Source organism: Pongo pygmaeus, chromosome 17, assembly GCF_028885625.2.
Source record: "Pongo pygmaeus isolate AG05252 chromosome 17, NHGRI_mPonPyg2-v2.0_pri, whole genome shotgun sequence".
Taxonomy (NCBI): domain Eukaryota; kingdom Metazoa; phylum Chordata; class Mammalia; order Primates; family Hominidae; genus Pongo; species Pongo pygmaeus.
In genome coordinates, this window is record NC_072390.2 from 94383860 (window position 1) to 94407254 (window position 23395).

Consider the following 23395-nt stretch of genomic DNA (forward strand, 5'->3'; position numbering starts at 1 on the left):
TAAGAAAAAGTATAACTTGTACACTACTGGATATAGTTTCAGCTGGACTTGATGATGTAAGGCATTTTAAATATAAGGGGGAAAGTGTTTCTGAATAATCAGTAATTTAGAAACTATTTCGCATACACAGAAATGCTATTGAGTAAAGCTCCCAGTTACTGTCTCCCAAGGACTTCTGTTTGCTTCTCCCGCTTGTTTTGCAGTATTTGCCAGTATGCCTTCCTCACATTTTTGTCCTCAAAAATTCCCCATATTTCATTTTCCTTTTTAGCTCTACTACTCAGTGAGGCTTAAACATACTGTTTTCATTACAGTGTTTCTGTATCCTTGGGGCTCATACCCTTTACTCCTGGCATGGAAGTCGCCTGACTCCCCTGCGTAGTGGTTTCTGGCTGCATGATCCAGGGGCAGTTCTGATGCACCTGCAGGCCTTTCACACCTCATGCCTGTTGCGAGTGTATTCGTTCAGTTCTGTGTAGTAGCACATGATGTGATCGTGGCGTCTTAACCACTACTTTATTCTGTCTGTACACAATAAAATTATTAGTAGCACAGTGATATGAATAACATAATTATATCATCAAAGTCTAGGCATCTTAGATTTACTGGTACAGGGTTATAGAGGAAAAAACCGAGTAAAATGTTGAATATTTATGTTTTTAGCAGTGGGCATTGAATTTAGAGTTTCTCGAGTGAGAGTGATGTAGTGAGGCATTAGTTCATATAGTTGCTGACAGTGATGGTGACGTTAAGGTTTCTGTTGTGGCTGCTGTTTACAGTGCTCATGTAGTGAGGCATTAGTTCATGTAGTTGCTGACAGTGATGGTGACGTTAAGGTTTCTGTTGTGGCTGCTGTTTACAGTGCTCATGTTATGCAGACAGTGGTCTTGCGTTTATAGTGTCATTTGTCTGGAAGAACATGTTAATATCAGATAATGCTATAAAGCTTATATTTTCTAAATTTTATATGTATCTTTTCAAATACTTAGATCTTAATATTTGATTTTTCATTTTGAATTTGTCTGACTTTTGTATACTAGAACATCAGAGTAGATAATTATGTGTCTTAGAGCAAAAATTCATATCTGAGTCTGTTCCTGAAGAATTTTGCTCTATTTGAAATGCTGAAGAGAAATGTGTTCATATGAAACCTGTCTTGCACCTGTGGCCCAGCTTGCAGTGTGCTCTGTTGATGCCACTGCTGTCCAATAGAACTCACTGTAGTAATGGAATATTCTCCATCTGGGATGTCCATTATGGTAGCCACTAGCCAGGGTGCCCACTGAGCTCTTGAGATATGGCTAATGTGACTGAGGAACTGGATTGTAAGTTTTATTTAATTTTAATTAATTGAAATGAAAGTTGCCACATGGGGCCGATGGATGCTCATTTGGACGGTCCAGGCCTGGGTACTCTTTGTGCCCAAGCTACTGTTGGGAGGAGGGTGACCTTTTGAGTGGGATGTTGGGAGGCAGGAGAGTGAAGACCGAGGCCTCGGAGGCTTCCTCCATGGGCAGCATTGTGCTGAGCCTTTGTAGTGTGTAAACTCCACTCTTGTCAGTGCTTTGCAGATGAGCGAACAGAGACTCAGACCAAGGAGCTTCCATAGGGTCACTTGCTGGTGATTGTCTCCAAAACCATGACTTTAAAGTCCATGTTTTTCCATTGTGTTTTGTTGCCTACTCACAAGTGATTCATTTTTTTTTTCATCATCTGTTGAATGGCTGTGGTGCCATGCCTGGGCTGAGGAAAGGCGGTGCATGAACTTGAGCAAGAGCTGGCCTCTGCCTGTTGTCAGCTCAGTGAATGGACATGATACTGATGTGGCGGGAGGTTGAGATCCAGGCTCTGGTTTCAACTCTGCCATTAACTAGTGGTTTAGTCTTAGAGAAGTCACTTGCCTATGGGACCTCCAGTTTTCTCGTCTATGTGATATGGGAGTTCGGCATCAGTATAGTGTAGTTGCAGTTGTCTGAGATGGTAATTCTTAGGTAACATAACCAGGATTTTCCTGGGACTAGGAGTTTGTGCTGTCACCAGATAAAAGAGTGATGATTTATAGCTGCTGTTGGTGGGAGGAGTTGGGGAAGGAGTGCCCATGAGCCCCTGCCATGGGGGAAGGCGACTCAGAGTGGAGGAGAGCACAGAGCAGTTGCAGCCTACATGGCACCACAGCGGGGGTGCTGGAGGGAAGGAGGCATGTGAGAGTGTTCGAGATGGACAGTACAAGCAACAGGTACGGTGAGAGAAATAGTCATTGAAAGCTTACTCTATTTTATTTGAAGCCTTACTTAATTTTTCTTTCATTCAAGCATAAACAGATCAAATATTATCAGCATTTTATTGAAATCTACTTGACCATTTCCTTTCCTACCCTACCAAAAATATTAATGGTGAACATACTTGTTTTGACAATCTTAAATCACTTTAATACCACCCTGATTTATAACTGTTGTGGACTTGAAAGTATGCTTTCAGTTTGGAGGTGTTTGGGTTTATTGTTTCAAAAGTGCTGATGGCAGTGCTAAGATGTTCCATTCTTGCAAAGCTCCGTCTTTGTGTGCTGCGGTGGAAGTTCTAGAATAAGGGTGGGGGTGCGGTGGAAGTTCTAGAATAAGGGTGGGGGGAGCTGGCTTGCTTGGCTATCCCCGTGGCAGAGCATCAGCCCCGTGAGAGAGCACCGCTTAAGAGAGCAGTGCTTGGCAGTCCTTCACGTGCTGGAACAGTCCCTGTTAGGGATGGGCAGCCTCCGCAGAAACAACCTCTGACCTTTCAGTGTGAAGATCTTCCCAGCACAGCTGAGAATTAAGTGGATATTCATAGGGATAGTACCAACTTCAGTTGAGACACACACACATGCCCTCATAAGGAATGCTACTATGGGAGATTTATGAAGTTTACTTCATATATTCAAATTCATAAATTCAAATACTGAAACCTGCAAGTTTTCAGTATTTGTAAAGTGATTTCTAAAGTAGGAGAGCATTATGATTATAGTAAAGGTGTGGCACTCCAGCATGGGAGACAGCAATTCTGAGATGGAGCTCTGATGTGTCAGCCTCATTTTATAATCAGCCTTATGCTGTCGTTTTCATGCAAAACTTTTTGTTAACTTTTAAGCTTCCTTTGTCACAAACATGAAGAATATTTGACTTATACAGCAGGCTTTCTATTCTGGCCTTGAATACAATTAGAAGGTGAGATTTAACAACTTCCTCTAATAAGCCATTCTGAGTCTTTCTCTACATTTTGAAAATTTAAATTAAACCAAAATTTTAATACTGAAGTTTAAATTCATGATTATTTTGTGCTTAAAAGAGATGAATTTGATACCTTTTCATCATTTTCTGAGGTATTTTTAGAAACTCTGTACTCTCTACCCCAAAATAATGGTTTGGATGACCAAGAAGGGGAAGAGTTGTGCTCCTGAAACCCAGACACTATTGGAACAGGGTAAATGTAAAATTAAAATATTTACTGCATAGATGAAGAGAGCTATGTGGAAATACAGTCAAGCTTTTATTATCATTAGAATATCACAGGAAACATTTGTATCCTCTTTAAATATTGGATTGAGCTGTCTTTTTTTTTTTTTTTTTTTTTAAGATGGAGACTCACTCTTTCGCCCAGGCTGAAGTGCAGTGGCATTGTCTTGGCTTACTGCAACCTCTGCCTCCTGGGTTCAAGCTATTCTCCTGCCTCAGCCTCCCGAGTAGCTGGGATTGCAGGTGCCTGCCACCACGGCTGGCTAATTTTTGTATTTTTAGTAGAGACGGGGTTTTACCACGTTGGCCAGGCTGGTCTTGAACTCCTGATCTCAGGTGATCTGCCTGCCTCGGCCTCCCAAAGTGCTGGGATTACAGATGTGAGCCACCACGCCTGGCCTGAGCATAAGTCTTAATATTGCATTAGTTAATGCTACTGGAAAAGTCATTTTTTAAGAGTGGAAAAAGTGATTATTACTTCAGAGAATGAGCCACATCCTGGATTAATTGAAATCTAAGGACCTTTATCATTGAAAAGTGTATTGGGAATTACCAGTAGGTAACCTATAGCTATACCTTTTTTCAACATATAGAGCATTGACTGCTTCAGAATATTAAGGTTTTATTTTGCCAATAAGAGTGTCTAAACAGAAAGATAATTCCCCTGGGGTATGTTTATATAAGACTTTGTATTTTTATGTCAAATTTAAATTTGTGTAACCAACCTATTATAAGAAAAACACCACAAATTAGCATTAGGTGTGCTATTAGTGTCTGGTGAATACAGAAACAATCAATATTGACTCTAAATATGTACAATTAGTTTGAACTTTTTTAAAAAGCAAAAAAAAAAACACAACACGTATCTTTTGTTTCATATAGTTGCTGTGGTTGGCTGATAAATATTTGTCGAAGAAAGAAAGAACTGAAAGCTCGCACAGTATGGCTTGGATGTCCTGAAAAGTGTGAAGAAAAACATCCCAGGAATTCTATAAAAAATCAGAAATACAATGTGTTTACTTTTATACCTGGGGTAAGACTATTGCATTCTTGGAGATGGGTTGTGTGTCAGAGATTGCTGGCTTCCTTTGCTATAGGATGGAGCCTGTTGAGACTCTGACTTAGGTATTGAGTTGTGTCACATCCAAATCAGTGTCCTTTTGCTTTTGAGCCATCTGTGTTCCCAATAATTGCTAAATAATTCATATGTATTTTTAATGGCTACATCATAGAGTTCAGCTCAAGAAAATGTACAATTTGATTATTGCCTTCAGTTCTTGATAAACATCATATTTATATTATTTTAGAAATATAGACATAATGAAGTAAAGGTAAATAAAATTAACAGAAAACAAGTTATACGTTTTGTTTGGCTGGGAACTAGTTTGGAGAAAAAAGTAAATGTAATGTTTAAACCCTGCCAAGAGATTTTGCAAAGAAAATGAAACAATTTTTTATACTGAAATGATACAGTAACAAAGTATCTGTAATATGCATATTTATATATAGATGTCTTTGCTACTTCAGATTATAAATCTCAGACCTTCTTATATTGTTATATCATTAGTTATCTTTAATTGGGTATTATTGCTAAATTTAAATACTGTAGTTTAAATATTTTATTACTTTTGTTGCTAGTGATATTACCGGCTTAAAATATAAAACAGTTCATATACAATTAGAATAGTTGAATAATTTTTGTGTTTTGTATGTCATTCGTTATTTTAATAGATTTATTTATCTTTCTAAAGGAAAAGGAAGCTGGTATTGATTATATTTCTATATCAAAGTTTTTGGCATGTTTTATGTCTTTTATTTGCAAGAAAAGCTCTTGATTACATGGAATGTGGATTGCTTTATCTTGTATATTTAATTTAAATAATCATGCTGACATTGTATTTGGCATTGATTTTACTCCCACCCCCACCTCATCCCTGTCCACCTAGTGATTGGCAAATACTTGTTATCTAATGTACTTCTTTATTAAAACCCGCAAAACTAATGGCTTCATAATTAAAAGACAGACCTTTTGTCAGGATAATAAAATGTAAACTGTCTTACAGGCAGATAAATATTCGCATCTTTATTGAATGAAGCCGCTGTTTTCTGCTTAGGTTTAAATTATTAAATACTCACAGATCTCAGAGATTGGCTAAGCAGTGTACATTTTCCTAGAGGTCAGCAGGTTCAGTCAGTAGACAGTAGAGCATTGATTACAGTCGTTTAAAGCCAGCAGTGCAGCTTAACTTTGATCAGTGTAAGTCCACACAGCCTGCCCAGAGTGGCCGCATACTGAAAATACCTGTGGATGTGACTGTATGATGATTACCATGTGTATGAGTTTTTTTATCTTAGATTGTCTCTGAAATTAGTCTTTTCATCTAAAATGTAGTATTTTAGAAACATTTGGTAATTACACAGTAGGAATTCTATGTCATTTTTACCACGAATGGCAATTTCTAAATTGCTAATAGATATAATTTATGCTAACTGAGATTTTAAAGAAATCACTAATGAAAAAGCACTTCATTTCCTGCTGAGATTAATTTATGAAATAATTCAAAACATTCTTAGACAGCAGGTTGAACGTGATTATGAACATAAATATATTGTCAGTGTAACTGATTTTGAGTCCCACACATCGCCATATGATGATGCAGATAACCTCATTTTCTGAAAACAAGTTGCAGACCCTCTGGGTCAGCAATAAGCACTTAACCCATTGCCCTGCTTGGTGAAATTTTCATACCTTCCAAGTGGCATGGAAATGGCATCCAAAGAGATTGTGATTTGTAGGTTGCAGGTTTGCAAGTTTGATTTAATTGTAGTGCGCTGTTTGAATTATTCTCATCTGTAAACGTAAGTTTTGTTCCATTTTGGTTTTCGATGTAAATCTGATAATTAGAGGCATTTGTAAATTGAGTTCTATTAATATGTTAGATCTTGGGTTTTCTTCCCTAAAGATAACTATTTAAAGTGAAAACCAAAACCAAAACCTTTCAGTATTGACATTCCTAAAATTTTATTGAATGATGAAATTTCTTTTATATTTGAAAATATTATTAAGAATTAACTATCCAAAGACCATAAGAGTAGGTGGGTAGCTGTCTTCTTGAAAATTGGTCTGCAATTACAACTTCTTATATTTTATCATTTTTAATGTTTTGAGGGAAGTAAATACCCACAAGAGATTAAGGCAGTCTGTCTTGGCTTGTTCACTCAGTCTTTGTAAAGCTATCTGGATGTCCATGTTAAAAAAAAAGTGGCTATTTATTTGTTTTTTTGCCATTTCATAAATATAAGGTTAATATGACTTTTCCATTGTAAGATTTTCTGAGTCATTATCAAGATACACCTGTATATTTACTGGCTTGCTAACATTGGGAAGGTTTTGCTATCTAACTTTTTTTGATGTTCATGTAAAGACTTAGTAAATGAGTATGGAAAACTGGAAAATTTCTTATAAGAAAAATAAAAAAACTTTTAGATGACATTTTTAACAATTGAACATCCTAATTGTCTTATTTTCAGTTTATTTAAAATATATTTTGGGAGTAACCTTACCTTTCTTTGTGATACAGCTATTAGAAAGCCAGTGTGAAAATTAATACATTTACTTTGAATCAGAACATATTCTCACTGTTTGATGGAAATGTGGTTATATGTTGTGCTGATTTTAATTGTTTAATTTAGGTATTAAAATTTTTTCCTTGAAGGAATTTTGTTAATTTTCTCTTTTCGTTTTTAGGTTTTGTATGAACAATTCAAGTTTTTCTTGAATCTCTATTTTCTGGTAATATCCTGCTCACAGTTTGTACCAGCATTGAAAATAGGCTATCTCTACACCTACTGGGCTCCTCTGGTAAGAAAAGACTTTAAAAATTAAGTTAAATTATGAAATATTTAGAATATAGTTTTAAGAGTTGAGATGGTTAAAAGTTAAATTGACCAGATTTTAAAAACATGTTGTAGTGTATCACTGAACTTCTGTTAAAAGATTTTGCTGAGTAACTTCAGTCCCTCTGAGAACCATGGGAAGTATGGTGGTAGCACCTGCCTGTAGAGCTGCCAAAGTTACAAAGTGCCTGAGCTGGCAGCAGAGGGGTTTTCCTTGGTCATTCTGCACCTGTGTTAAGGTTGCAGGTCATCAGCAGCTCCCTCCCGTGTGATGCAGCTGTTGGGAACGGGGGCTGGGGCTGTGGGTCTGTTCTGTTAGTGTCTTCACACCCTGACCGTGGTGAGCATTCTGAAGTATCCAAGTGCAGTACGTATGATTTCTGGTTGATATTTCAGTGTATAAAGTTTTTCAAAAGGCCAGTGATGCAATGATGCTTATCAATGAATGTTTCCATTTCAAACATATGCTGTCTTGATAGTCTTAAGCTGTTGGCTGATAGTTTTCATTAATTTTTAGCTTGTAGAGACAAGATGTACATCGTCTTTCCTCCTTTCATAGAAAAATGTACTACTTCCTTTATTTTTATTTTTTATTTTTGGAGATAGAGTCTCACCCTGTCGCTGGAGTGTAGTGGCACAATCTCGGCCCACTGCAACCTCCGCCTCCCGGGTTCAAGCAGTTCTCCTACCTCAGCCTCCTGAGTAGCTAGGATTACAGGCGTGTACCACCACATCTGGCTAATTTTTGTGGTTTTAGTAGAGACGGCGTTTCACCATGTTGGCTAGGCTGGTTTCGAACTCCTCACCTCAAATGATCCACCCACCTCAGCCTCCCAAAGTGCTGGGATTACAGGTGTGAGCCACCGCACCTGGCCACTACTTCCTTTTTTTGATTTGCTCCCTTTTGGGCAGATGACCCGAGGAATCTAGGTAGGAAACACAGGGAGTGAAAGGGTTCTGTCAGTGAAAGAAGAGTGCAGTCCTCGGGGGTCCATGTGAGTTGTGGCCTTCCACATGGAGAGCCGAGCAGTCTGCTCCCGAGGGGTCTGTCCTGGCCTGGGTAGGCTCCGTCTCCCTAACCAGAGAACTCCAGATGAAGCCGGAGAACTGGAGGACGGACTAAATTCTTGTTTCCTGGACAGGCACAGTCAGGCTTTCCTGTTTACCCGTTAGTAAAGCCATGCTGAGGGAAATTTTTTGATTTCTCTTTCACATAGACTTCATAGTAGGGTGGACTTGAGGAATGAGTAACTTTATATGTAATATAAACACAAAATTACTCGATAAATGAATACATTTTTAACTTATTAAATTAGTAAGATTGAAAGAGACATTGGAGCTGAGCGTGGGTAAAACTGTAACACTGTGGCGCTCATCCCATTAGTATAGATGCGGCGAGCTCCCCCATTAGTGTGCGTAGTGTGCATGCATGCCTGTGTTGCCTTTTTGGAGGGTCATTGGTAATATATATCAAAGACCTGAAGAAGAGATTCAGCATTTTTACTTGAGGAATTTATCCTAAAGAAATAATGATTGATCACAAAGTCTAAAGAATGTCCATTATAAATATTTTAAAAAGTCAAATGTCTAACAATAGATTATTTAAACTCTGCTATATCCTGTGTACTTGTTGGAATACTGTGTAGCTTTAAAAATGGTGTTTAGGAAAAGTCTTTAATAACATAAAAGTTACATATGTATCAGAATAAATTTTAAAAGGTGGCTCAAAATATGTATAGAATGAAATCCACAGTTCTTTCGATCAATCAATATTGAGCTCCTTCATGTCCAGCCCTAGTCTAGGTAATGTTGATACAACAATGAACAAGACAAACCAAATCCTGTTCTAATAGAACTAAAATTCTGGGAAAAAAGGCAGTATATAAACTCCTAATGCCACGTAGCCAGCCATCAGGCTATGAAGAAGAAAATATAAAGCAGGAAAAATGAGTAGAGGATGAAGGGGGATGTTCATATGGGATGGTCAAGGAAGGCCTCTCCTGTGAGGTGACATTGGAAGGACATCTTACTGGTAAAACAGTCAGACAGATATGAAACAGAGAAGAGTGTTGCAGGCAGAGGAGCAGTTGCAGAAGGTCTTGGACTGTTTTAGCATGCTCCAGGGTGTGAGGAGGTCATCCAGGAGGGTGTGCGTGGGAAGAAGTAGTTGGAAAGGAGGTCAGAGGGCCTGGCATCAATTCTTCCAGGGCTCTCAGATTTCATCCTGGGTGAAAAAGGAAGCCGTGTGTTTGTGTATGTATTGCATGTATTCACACACAGAAGAAACACTGAAGTATATACAACAGAATTTTGAAAGTTGTTGTTGAAGCTAGGTAACCATGGAAGAGAGTATAGATAACTGTTTCTCCTTTCTTTTCTCCACCTTCCACCACATTAGCAGTAACCTATTCTGAATGTGAGATTATAATTCCTATGTATCTCTTAATAGTTTTATGGTGTTTATATTTATCATTAAAACAATATGCAATATTATTTTGTATGCTTTAACATTTTTTATAAAGGTTATCTTAATCTGTGTGGCCTATTGCAACATACTTTTTTGGCTTAACATTTGTTTATAAAATTGATCCATATCAACACATATATCTACTTTATTTTTCACTTCGCTAAAGTGTTTCATTGTATAAATATACCACAACTGATTAATCCCTTCCTTTGGGAAAGGAGACTTTGGGGTGGTTTCTCATTTTTTACCATTATAAATATTGTTAAACAATATGATTGTTCATAAGCATTGTTATAATGAACAATGTGATTGTTAATGATTGCTTATGCATTTGTGCAAAACATTCTACAGGCTGCATTTGTGCAAAACATTCTACAGGCTATGTACTTCCTAGAAGTCTCATTTAAAAACTGCTGTTGATTTTTTTCATTTTTTAATAAAAGCAGTATAGCATTATAGAAACTTTAGAACACAGAGAAAAATACTTGCTCATTTTAAAACACAATCACATTGATTTTTTTTTTTTTTTTTTTGAGACAGTCTTGGTCTGTCGCCCAGGCTGGAGTGCAGTGGCGCGATCTCGGCTCACTGCAAGCTCCACCTCCCGGGTTCACACCGTTCTCCTGCCTCAGCCTACCAAGTAGCTGGGACTACAGGCACCCGCCACCACGCCCTGCTAATTTTTTGTATTTTTAGTAGAGATTGGGTTTCACCGTGTTGGCCAGGATGGTCTCGATCTCCTGACCTCGTGATCCGCCCGCCTCAGCCTCCCAAAGTGCTGGGGTTACAGGTGTGAGCCACCTCGCCCAGCCAATTATATTTATGATTTTAATGTATTTATTTCTAGCCCCTTTTTTTCTATTCATAGCTTTCACAGTTGTATTTACTGCTTAAGTATCGTTTCCCGGCTGGGTGCTCATACCAGTAATCCCAGCACTTTGGGAGGCCAAGGCGGCAGGATATCTTGAGTTCAGGAGTTCAAGACCAACCTGAGTAAGATGGTGAAATTCCATCTCTACCAAAAAATAGAAAGATTAGTTGTGTGTGGTGGTACATATCTTTAGTCCCAGCTACTCAGGTAGCTGAGGTTGGAGGATTGCTTGAGCCTGGGACACAGAGATTGTAGTGAGCCATGATTGCGCCACTGCACTGAAGCCTGGGTGACAGAGCGAGACCCTGTCTTAAAAAAAAAACAAAAAATTGCCTCGTGAGTTAAAACTGTTTTAACTTAAACAACGATGGTCTGAGAACACAAATTCTTCTTAAAAAGTAAAGCAAAATGTATTTATGTATATTTTGCTTCGGCCTTTTGTATTTACTCTGATTTAACTAGGTTTCAACCAAAGAAAATGTCCTTCAGATGGTTCTTTATGAAGAACTTTATTTGATTTGTTCACAAAATTGATGATCTTGGCCATACTTGAGTGAAGTGTGCATGCAAGCACACACACGTCTGTTTACCAAGACGAGAAAACGTTTCTCTGTTTTTTTCTTTTCATATAATCGTTCATTTCCAGTTCCAGCTGCAATTTTTAGTCCTTTAGCTTGAATTTTTATCATCTGTTATTTTGAAGTACTTTATCATTTTTTGACATGTATTAGCTTTAATTATTTTTAGATCATTACCTCAATAAGCAACTACTTCAATATTCATATAAAAGATACTGTTATTCCACTACATTTGCGTTTTAAGATTTTAGAGAAGTGAAAAGCCACTTTTTCCATTTGAATAATGCTTGACATTGCCTTCTGGTGCACCTAGATGAGTTCTCTTATGTCCTGAGTATCATATTGTTAGATCTGAGAATTGATCTACTTTTTAAATGATTTTCTTTTGTTCCTTGGTTTGGCAGCAGCCACAATTGATGCTACCTTTCAGATAACAAATGATGAATAGTATGCTTTCACTGTTTATATGCATCTTAACCTTTGATTGAGCAAATCTCTTAAAAAGTTGATGTACACCTTAGGCTTACCTTCAAATCTGAGAAGCAAGCTTAGGAGAGCATATTGATTCTTTTAAAAAGCTTTTAAAAATGCTGAGAATCAAGGCAATTTGAATAATTAGACAAAGTTAAGGAATAATTAAACATACACTAAATCTAAAGAAATCTCTTTAAAGGAAACTATTTAAAATAATGCAAATTTGAAAATATTTATAGGTGTCTCTTTTTTAACTGAAGAAAATGTTCTTCAACAAGAATTCCTCATAAGCCCTTGAGTTCTTGCATTTTCTATACCAGTTTATATTAACCCCATTATATCCAGTGCCAATAACACCATGATCTTTATACATACATTGACTTTTTTTTGCCATCTTTTGTTCTCTAAGGTTCTATAATATTCTCAAGAAAAAGATATCAGTTAACATTTCCAGATTTCTTCTAGCCAAAATCCTGCCTCTGAGGCATAAAACCATTTTACAGTTGTCGGCTGTAAAATCCTATTTCTGTTGTTCGTTAATTTTAAATAAAACAAGTTACTTCAAACTTATTCCCCCTGTTCTCTAACTAAAATTGAGATGTTTTTGAAAACAGTGATAGCTTAATTAATAATATTTCTTTTTCAGTTACTTTTGGTAATATTTAGGTCTGAACTAATTTCTGTTATACTTCCCATATAATAGAAGTGTAAATTGAAAATAAGTTGATTTCATTACACTTTTGTGTCTGGATGAAGATTACCTTTCATATTCAGCTTTCAGAACAATTCTTTAAAGCAAAGCTTGTGTAATCAGAGTAACAAAACAGAATGCCATGCTTCTATCAAAATGAATGAGATGGAATAGATCTGTCTATGCAGAAGATCTTTAGATAAAGAAAGCTCTGGCTCTAACAGTTTTTAACACTGTATCTTCTATATAAAATGTCTTCTGCTGCTTTGTTAATAAATAATTGGTAACCAGATAGGCTATGTAGGTGAGAAATCAATCTATGAGGACTTTGATTTTTCAGTCTTATTTAAAAATCCTTCCTTCCATCTACTCTTTTTTTGTGTGTGTGTCTCTGCATTAGAGGTGTGGGCAAAGTAAGAAAAGGAAAAACGAATGAAATTGCTTGGAATCATCCAGAGACAACCATTGTTAGTGATCTGTGTGGCCTTGGTAAGGTTACTTACTCACTATGTGTCTCACTTCGCTTATCTGTAAATTGGAGGTAAAGATACATACTTTGTAGGATTTTTGTGACATTTAAAAGGGGTAACTCATTTAGGATACTTGGAAAAGTGTGTGGCACATGATAAGCCCTCAAAGGCACACCAATAATGCACCCATCTAACTTTTTCTCCTTTTACAAAAATGTATATTGTTTTGGACTCGCTCCGCATGGTTCTTGGGTTATCTGGAGAAATAGGAGAAAGGCTGTGGACAAGCCACATGAGAAGAAGTCCATGTTGTCCAGTCTGTGTAACACACTCGTGCACAAATACTGCTGTTGCCAGGATGACAGTAGTTTAAATGGCCCTTCTTGCTTCCAGTTTTGATTTTTCTAGGGAGCAGTGTTATAGCATAAATCTTTGACCTCGTTGGTACCGAGGTAATGGGAAGACGCAAGTGCTCCTACAGTAAGACTTGCTTACTCCAGTCCTCCATAAACCACCAATCTGTAATGATCCATTTAAGAACTCAGATCTAAACTCTTACGGTAGAGGCTCATTTATTGTAGACTCCAGTGGTAGAAGGAAATAGTGGCCTCAACTTCCCTTTCCTTTAGTCTCTTTTATGTTCCTAGGCTGGCCATTGGGCATTTCCTCAGCTAGATATGCGGGGGATGGACGTGGTGGTGGTGACATCTTTTGGCTGTTGAGAATCGTACACATGTGTTACTTATTCAGAGAAACAGATTTGGAAGTGTGTTGTAAAACAGCTTGGACACTAATAGTCCTTGCATGTGACCAGGATCTTGTTTCCTCTTAAGAGTGTTTAACTCCTGTTTTCAGGACTTAAGACCTAACCCTCTTTATTCTGTCTTCTCTAATACTACTTCATTTGAAGTGGGAGCTTAATTTCACTGACTTCCTTGAGTTCTTAGGAACTAGCACATTTTTGTGGTTTATGATTACTTAATGAATTTGGTTAACTTTTGCTGTCTTTAAGCCATAAGTTTAAAGGGGTGAAAATTAGAGTCACCTAGAGAGTTTAACATACGTGTCTGAGGTCTCTTCCCTGGAAATTAGAGGTAAAAGTACACATTTCAGGTAGGGTCTGAGCAAATTTATGCTACAAAAAATCTTTTCAGGTGATTATGATATGCTTACCTGATTAAAAAACACTCCTTTAAAATATTGTCTATACTGTATAAATAAAATGTGCTTGGTAATCACTTTCATTCTCTTATCTCAGTGAGTCACAAAAACTTTAGGAAGTTACCTCTGCATCATGAACATGAGTCTGTAGCAGTAAGTCTTCTCTTACGTGGGAATAGCTGCAGACAAGTATATTTCTTGGATTCAAAGATGCATATTTTTCATGTTACTAAAATTGAGCTGTGGCTTATAAAATGTGTATATTTACAATGCTATTGTCTTCCCACCCAAGACTACTACTAAAATAATACTGACATATCTTAAAACCAGTGACATCTTTGAATCAAGGAAATACAGCATTTCATCATATGACTGTGCTATGAATTTCTTACTTGTGGACATTCAGATTATTTCTAATTTTTCATATTCATGCTGTGATCCTAGAATTTTTCCTTTAAGATAAGTTTCTAGAAGTGAAACTGCTTGGTTAAATATGTGCAAATTTTAAGGCTTTTGACAACACCAACTTTCTTAGAACTTTTTTGGGGGTATCTGCTGCTTTGGCTTTTCATATTCATTTTCTTTGTTTTTCTGTTGCTAACTCTAGTTCAATAAAATGATGAATTTATATTCAAGTTCTTCTTTGTCTCTAACAGGCTTTTTGATAACCACTTTTATTTCATTGCTGCTTTGTCATAACTTGTTACCAGCTTTGAAGAAACTGGCCATCATTCCCTATTGTATATTCTTCACTCTATTATGGAGACGTTTATCATAATATAAAAATTTCTTCCGTTCTTAAAATTTTGTACTTCACACAGCTGACATCACTCTTAATCATAAAAGACTGAATGTGTTCCCCTTAAACTTAGGAACAAGGGTGTTTGCTCCCACCAGTTCTGTTCAACATTGTATAGAGCAGTTAGTTAAGAAAATGAAGTAAAAGGCATCTACATGGAAAGAAAGAAGAAAGTCTGTCTATCTCTAGGCACAGATGGCATGATCTTGTTTATAGGAAAACCTAGGGAATCTACACACAAAAACATTGTAACTAAACAAAATGAATTAGCAAGGTTGCAGGATACAAGATGAACATACAAAAGTCACTTGTATTTCTAGCAATGACCATCCCAAAATGGAATTAGGATAACAATTCCATTTATAATCTCATCAAAAAGAAAATAATAGGAATAAACTTAAAGCATGAAATTACATAATGAAAACTATAAAAGAATTTTGAAAAAAAAGGTCTAAATAAGTGGAAAGTCATGTTCATGAGTTGAAAGGCTTAATATTGTTAAGATGGCAGCACTCTCCAAATTGACATACAAATTTAATCTAACTCCTAACAGAATCCTAGCTGGCTTTTTTTTTCTTTATTTTTTTAAATGTTTTTGCAGAAATTGACAGATTGATCCTAAAATCCATATGAAAATGTAAAGGACTCAGAGTGGCTAATACATCATAGAAAAAAATAGATCAAAGTTGGAGGACTCACACTTTCCCATTCCCAAACTTACTACAAACTGCGTGATCAAGACAGTATGGTACTGACATAAAGATAGGTGCGTAGATCAATGTAATTGAGAGTCCAGAAATAAACCTTTACATTTATGACACATTGATTTTCAACTAGGGCACCAAAATAGTAACTTTTATAACTCAACAACTAAACCTAGGAAAAAGGTGGGTAAAGGATCTGAGTAGACATTTACCCAAAGAAGATATACAAATGGCCAATAAGCATGTGAAAAGTTGTTCAACGTCATTAGTCAGTAGAGGAATGCCAGTTAAAACCAGAGATACTACTTCACACCCAGTAGGATGACTGCAATACAAAGGGCAGACAGTAACAAGTGTTGGTGAGGATGTGGAGACACTGGAACCCTCATTAGTTGCTGGCGGGAATGTAAAGTGGTGCAGCCACTTTGAGGAACAGTTTGGCAGTTCCTCAAAATACTACACACAGAATTACCATATCGCCTAGAGTAGGCAAACTCATAGAGACAGAAAGTGGATGAGTCATTGCCAGGGCCTAGGAGTGGGAGGGAATGGGAGGGAATGGGAGGGAATGGGAGGTGACTTGCAATAGGTATGGTGCTTCATTTTGGAATGATGGAAATCTTCTAAAATTAGATGATGGTGATGGTTGTACAACTCTGTGAAGGTACTAAAAAACGAATTCTATACTTTTATAGTGTTAATTTTATGGCATGTGAATTATATATCAACAAAGCTATTATCTAAAAAAAGAATACAGTGTGTGCTAAAGGACCTAAGTGAGGTCTTACTCTGCTCATCAGCCGTTGTCTTCAGTGGAGACCATGGCAAATACATGGCACATGCCGTGCCATGCCTGCCTTCTTTGCAAATGGGGCACATCACAAATTGTTCATGTCTTCTTTTTCCTTGAGTCCAAGAGTGGCTTTAGGACACTTCTCAAAACAGTGCTTCCGATAACCCCTGGGAATACACTGGCAAAGATCAGAAAGACATCATGGTGTTTCAGGAGACTACTCATAGTTCCCTGGTTTTGAAGGATACAGCAATATTGAGTGGAGGACAAGGCTAGAGATCTGTCTATTTGTAAGGTTAGGGGTTTGGGGAGAGCACTGTATTTCAGTGGGAGAGCTGGGGAGAGCCTTCGTCCGGCTGGGGTGCCACACAGAGTACAGTCAGGCTGGAAGAGATGTGTGGAAGGAAGCACAGTTAGCAGTTGGAGGAAGGAGCCATAGTATTGCTTACAGACGATGGCGGTGGGATGGGTAGAGAATTGGGCCATCAGTGGGCTGAGGCCAGCTTTGGGGTGACTGGATAAAGAGGGGTGCATGGCTTCAGAAAGACAGCCAGGAGAATGTGGTGTCCAGGAAGCCAAGGGATGGGGAATTGGAAAGAGGGCCTGGTGAGCAGTTGTAATGCACAGAGGAGGGGGACGTTTCTTGAGAGGGTCTGCCTTACTTGAGAATAGTTGTAGTCCAGTGGTGGTGGAAGGAAACTGTGGCAGGTGGAGAAGTATACTGGATATGAAAAGGTTTCCGATGGTGCAGAGTGCGGACTAAGGGAGGAGAAGACTTGATGTGCTCAGGGAGAGATGGTTGTAGGGCCGAGGGAGGCTCACGACTAGGGGGAGAGCACACAGTGTGGCTGAAGAGAGATGGCAGAGGGGCTGAAAAGGAGTGAGAGACACAGGCTGTCAGGTTGATTTTGAATGGGAAAGAGACTAGAAGAATCCATGTTTAAGTCATGACTGTTGAAGGGGTTTTCAAATAGGACACTTGAGAAAAATACCATTTCAGTAAATACAAGAAACATTCTCCAGCGGCACACTTAATTTGGTCTATTGGTTATACAGAAAACAAAAAACTGAAATAGAAAAGATTATTGTGCTTTCAGTGGACATACATCCGGTGTTCTGTTATTTACAGTTTTGACTGAAGCAAGGGCATCATTAATAATAGAGATCGACTTGAAGAATATTCCTGTAACATGTCAGAAAATATATATGCAGCCTTTAAAAATGACGGGCATTAGCTCCATATTAGTGGTATAATGGGCTTCACAATAAATTATGAGGATATAAAAATTTTTTTCTAGATAGCATCATATTAATACAGTCAGATTTTTACTTAAAAAGTGAGATGAAAGCACTATAATTGTTCATTCTACTGCAGTTATATAATAATGCACTATGTAAGAAAATCGATAAGTGTGATTATCTGGGAATTATTTTGTGTTCCTAAATACTTTTATTCTGTAAGAAAAATTTAAGTGCAGAAATCAAGTGTAAGATTTTTATGTCAGTCATTGTAAATTTTGTATTTGAATGCCCAAGTATTCTAAATATAATTTGTGGGTTTATTGAAGATTGTTAATTTCTTTTTCTTTGTGTTACTAGGTATTTTCTGACATTTAGCTTGAAGTATATATTAGGAGGTGAATTAAAAATTTTGGGAGTATACTAAGAGTTGCAAACCTTTTACAATGAATCCTTTTGTAATATTTCATTGTTACTTTTTGACTTTTTTGGTTTTCATTTATTTTATGTTTTAGAGAGTAATATAAATTGAAGGAAAAAAGTTAAACCAAGTAACAAATAATTTTCTCTTTTTTGTTAAAGTTTAGTTTTCTAAAAATACCTTATTTTGTTTTATAGGGATTTGTCTTGGCTGTTACTATGACACGGGAAGCAATTGATGAATTTCGGCGTTTTCAGCGTGACAAGGAAGTGAATTCACAACTATATAGCAAGCTTACAGTAAGAGGTCAGCAAGACACTTTAATCCTGCTTAGCGTTTGCTTACTGTAATTATCATTTTAGAGTTAACATAACAAATGTATGAAAACATTTTAATTGTTATTGATTATATATAATATCTAATTAATTTCCTTATAATGTATAATGCATGCAATTTTAGGGTAGATATTTGTTCATTCTCTAGATGTTTGGATGTATGTTTTGTAGACGTATATACAAATGCACACACAACCACACAAGCATGTACATATATTACTAATAATCATGTAATGTGTTCTATTGGTATATACGTATTTTCTGAGAGGCATAATGTCACTTTATCTAAAATCTATCTTGGTATTATATTTTAAACACACTCATAAAGGTCAAATGTCTATAGCATGGCATTAACCTATTATTATTATTATTATTCTTAAGTACAGAGGCCTTTGAACAACAGAAATAAATATCGTGATCCAAGATGATAACTGATGCATGCACACTTCTCCTTAACCTTCATTCAGGGCCTTAACTCTTGCTTAACTTACATCCTTCAAGCGCTTGTTTATTTGATTTTTCAGTCCATAGTACAAAAAGAAGCAATGTATTAAGAAGAGAGTGGGGGAAACGATGACAAGTAGGCATAAGATAGTAAAAAAGTGACTGAAAACCTGAGAAATGAGGGAGACACTGAAAAACTGAATGGGTTTTCATAGTAACCCCAAAGTCTGTTTAAAAAGTTTGCAGTGGATTTTTATCTTTTGTATATAAGAGGACATTTACAATGAATTATTTAACTTGAAATAGTACCTTCAAAAATGACTTATTTTTAACACCTTATTGGGCTCTATTTCACATAACATAAAATTTATCCATGTAAAGTATACAATTCAGTGTTTTTTGGTGTATTCATAAAGTTGTGCAGCCATCACCATCACTGTCATTTAAGTTTAGCATACTTTTGACATTCTCAGAAGAGCCCTGAATACATTAGAAGGCAGTGGTCGTTCTTGCTGTTTCCCTCCCCACCCTACCCCAGCTCCAGGCAGCTGCCGTTCTCCTTTCTGTCTGTGTGGTTTTGCCCACTCTGCACATTTCATATCAATGGAATTAAGCAATATGTGGTCCTTGGTCACCAGCTGCTTTCACTGGACACGTTTTCAAGGTTCATCTGGTAGTAGCATTCATCAGTACTTTATTTCCTTTTGCTGCTCAGTAATATTCCATTGTATGATAGAGCACATTTTGTGTATCCATTCATTAGTGGGTGGACATTTGGGGTTGTTTCTACTTTGTGACCGTTGTGAATAATGCAGCTGTGGACATTTGTGTACAAGCTTTTGTGTGAATATTTCCATTTATCTTGGATACATACCTAGGAGTGAGATTGCTGGATTATTTGGTAACTCTATGGTTAGCATTTTAAAGAATTGCCAACCTGCTTTCCTAATTGGCCACACCATTTTACATCCCCACCAGCAATGGATGAGGGTTCCAGTTTTCCCACATCCTAACCTGTACATTACTCTCTGCCTGTTTGATTGTAGCCACTGCTTTTTGATGATAGTGGGTGTGAAGTAGTATCTCATTGTGGTTTTGGTTTGTATTTTCCTAATGATTAATGATGTTGAGCATCTTTTCATTTGCTTATTAGCTGTTTGTATATCTTCTCTGGATAAATGTCTGCTCAGATCCTTTGCTGACTTTTTTTTTTTTTTCTTTTTTTTGAGATGGAGTCTTGCTCTGTCACCCAGGCTGGAGTGCAGTGGCGTGATCTCTGCTCACTGCTACCTCTGCCTCCCGGGTTCAGGCGATTCTCCTGCCTCAACCTCCCAAGTAACTGGGATTACAGGTGCCTGCCACTGCGCCCGGCTGATTTTTTGTATTTTTAGTCAATACGGGGTTTCACTATGTTGGCCAGGCTGGTCTTGAACTCCTGACCTCGTGATCCACCCGCCTCAGCTTCCCAAAGTGCTGGGATTACAGGCGTGAGTCACGCCCATCCCTTTTGCCAACTTTTTAACTGGGTTGTTTGATTCATTTTGTGTATGGGGTAAGGTGTGGGTCCATATTCTTTTGCATGACTATCAGGTTGTCCTAGTATGACTTGTTGAAAACGATGTTTTTTCTCCATGGAGTTGAAAAATTATTAAAAATCTTTGATGCTTGAATGGTGGTGTGGTGGAGGAAGGATGAAGAAGGTAAGCCTTAGTATTGGAGAAAAAAAACCCCAAATGGCCCAGTAAATTGTGTATAACTTTGCATTGTCTTTGTAAGAATATAATATAGCTCTATCTTATTTTTAAAATTGTTGTAACGGAGAGGCTAGGCAGAGATGTTTTTCTGGTGTATTAATTGTATTATTCAGAAATAACTAGAGTGGTGATGGCAGTGAAATGGCAGAGTTGGCGGCTCCATATGCCTGCCCTTCCACAGAAACATTGAAAATCAAGCAGAAACTATTAGAACTAACTACTTCAGAGCTCTAGAAAATCAAAGGTTTACAGCACCCGGGAAATTGCTGCATCCAGAAAAAGTCAACCTAGAAACAGTTGGAAAGCTTTTTCCCCACAATTGCCCTGATCTCAGCACCTTCTCCCAACACTGTAACAGGGCACTAATCTTGAAGATGATGGCCCATGTTCCCAGTCTGCAGCTTATTCCAAAAGAATTGTTTCTGCCTCTAACCAGTCGGTGGACTGCTTGGAGGGTTGACCCTAGGTGCTTGTTTTTTTTCACCTAACTTGAACTCAGGGCAGAAAAGTAGAAATGTAGTGGCATTTCTCAAACATATGCAAGGCTAGTGAACAGCCTATAGTAGCAGAGGGCAAAAGATGACAGTCAAGCCAGATAGTAGAGTGTCAAATGCCAGGCAGAAGAAGCTAGGGAGGGAGTTTGTTTGGGAAATTTGAGCATTCAAAAATTCCCCTGTGTATGCTGGGGAATTTTGGAAGCGACATGCAAGCCAAGAACTGGAGGAATGCTCAGATCTAAAGTCTTTCCCTCTGGCCAGTCTCTAGGCTCAGTGCAAGTAGGAAGGGAAGGATGCAGCAGAGTTGTTAATGGCCTGGCTAAATCTTCAGTGAGGCTGCCGCACAGAGCCAGGCTCCAAAGCCCAGGACAGGTTTTGTTTGGGTTTGTTTCCTGCTCCCCCCGCCCCTCCTTTTTCTCTCTTCATTTTGAAGGAAATCTTTGTCAGAACACTGGCTGAATATAAGAATGGAAGAGAGACTTTAGAGACCATCCATGATAAAGAATACACACTTTACAAAAATAGTGTAGAAAAATCAGTAGACAAACACAGCTACAGCATATAACAATAAAATCAACCAAGAAGAGGGAGAAATAGCTAATTTCCAGAATTGCCAGATTATAATGTATGTCCAGTTTTCTTTTTTTCTTTTTTTTTTTTGAGACAGAGTTTTGCTCTGTTGCCCAGGCTGGAGTGCAATGGTGTGATCTCAGCTCACTGCAACCTCTGTCCCCCAGCTTCAAGTGATTCTTCTGCCTCAGCCTCCCAAGTAGCTGGAATTACAGGCATGCGCCACCATGCCCGGCTATTTTTTGTATTTTGTAGAGATGGGGTTTCGCCATGTTGGCCAGGCTGGTCTCAAACTCCTGACCTCAGGTGATCCACTTGCCTCGGCCTCCCAAAGTGCTGGGATTACAGGTGTGAGCCACTGCACCCGGCGTATGTCCAGTTTTCTACAAAAAACGTTATAAAGCATGCAACAAAACAAAATGTGGCCCACTCCCAGAAGAAGGTAATAGTAACTGCCCCTGAGGAAAGCCAGACATCAGACTTAGGAGACAAAAAGTTTAAATCAGCTGTCTTAAATGTGCCAGGGCGCTCAAGGAAACCATGGGGATGTTGCTTAAAAGATATCAGGAGAATGATGTAGGAACAAGTAGAGAATTATCTAAAGGAAGCAAACAAATTCTGGCACTGAAAAGTATAGTAAGTGAAAAGAACACTCACTGGAGGGATTCAATAGCAGAATTGAGCACACCAAAGAAACAGTGAACTTAAGCCTAGGTCAGTTGTATTTATCCAGTTTGAGGAGCAGAAAGAATGAAAAAAAAAAACAAAAAAAACCTGCTCTTAAGAGACCTGTGGGACAGCATCAAGCATACCAAATACACATGATGGAGATGCAAGAAGGTGAGGAGAGAGAGAGAGGACAGAGAAAATATGTGAAGGAATAATGGCCAAAAACTTTCTAAATTTGATAAAAGACATTAATCTGTACATTCAGGAAGTACAGCAAAGCCCATGAAGGATAGTACGAGAAAAATCCGTAATGAGATACATAACCAAGCAGCTGACACCCACAGACCAAGAGGACACCCTGAAAGCAGAGAGAGAGAGAAGTAACTGGTCACACACAAGGAACCCTCCGTAAGATTTATCAGAAACCATGGAGGTCTGAAGGCAGTGGGGTGACATTTTAAAAATGGTGAGAGAGAGAGAAAAAAAACCCTGTCAATTAAGAATTCTATATCTGGTAAAACTGTCATTCAGAAATGAAGAAGTTTACTGGGCCTGGTGGCGCATGCCTGTAATCTCAGCACTTTGGGAGGCTGAGGCAGGTGGATAACCTGAGGTTAGGCATTCGAGACCAGCCTGGCCAATGTGGTGAAACCCTGTCTCTACTAAAAATACAAAAATGAGCTGGGCATGGTGGCATGCACCTGTAATCCCAGTTAGTCAGGAGGCTGAGGCAGGAGAATCGCTTGAACCTGGAAGGCAGAGGTTACAATGAGCTGAGATCATGCCACTGCACTCCAGCCTGGGCGAAAGAGCAAGATTCCGTCTCAAAAAAAAAAAAAAGAAGTTGTTAAGACATTCATAGATAAACAAAAGCTAATACGCTTTCGTGCATCTAAGGGCATTATCAAAAATGTAAAAAGAAAGAATGAGAGAAAATTGTATATCTGATAAGGATCCAGTATCCAGGATACATAAAGAACTCTTACAATTTCAACATTAGAAAGATAACCCAATTAGAAAATAGGCAAAGGACCTGGACAGGCAATTCTAATTCTCTGAAGAAAATATACAAATGG

The 23395-nt window shown here is 37.9% G+C and overlaps 1 protein-coding gene across 7 annotated transcripts in view; it reads left to right on the forward strand.

The window, feature by feature from the left end:
• The window catches only part of ATP9B (ATPase phospholipid transporting 9B (putative)), a 305466-nt gene that overhangs the window by 34968 nt on the left and 247103 nt on the right, over positions 1-23395 (forward strand). For 6 of the 7 annotated variants that reach the window (XM_054460401.2, XM_054460402.2, XM_054460403.2 and 3 more), the window contains 3 exons: positions 4368-4518; positions 7234-7347; positions 18248-18356. In XM_054460401.2, coding sequence (XP_054316376.1) covers positions 4368-4518; positions 7234-7347; positions 18248-18356 — 374 coding nt within the window. Of the gene's footprint in view, positions 1-4367; positions 4519-7233; positions 7348-18247; positions 18357-23395 lie in introns of those variants that run through there. The other variant, XM_054460409.2, reaches the window with a different exon arrangement.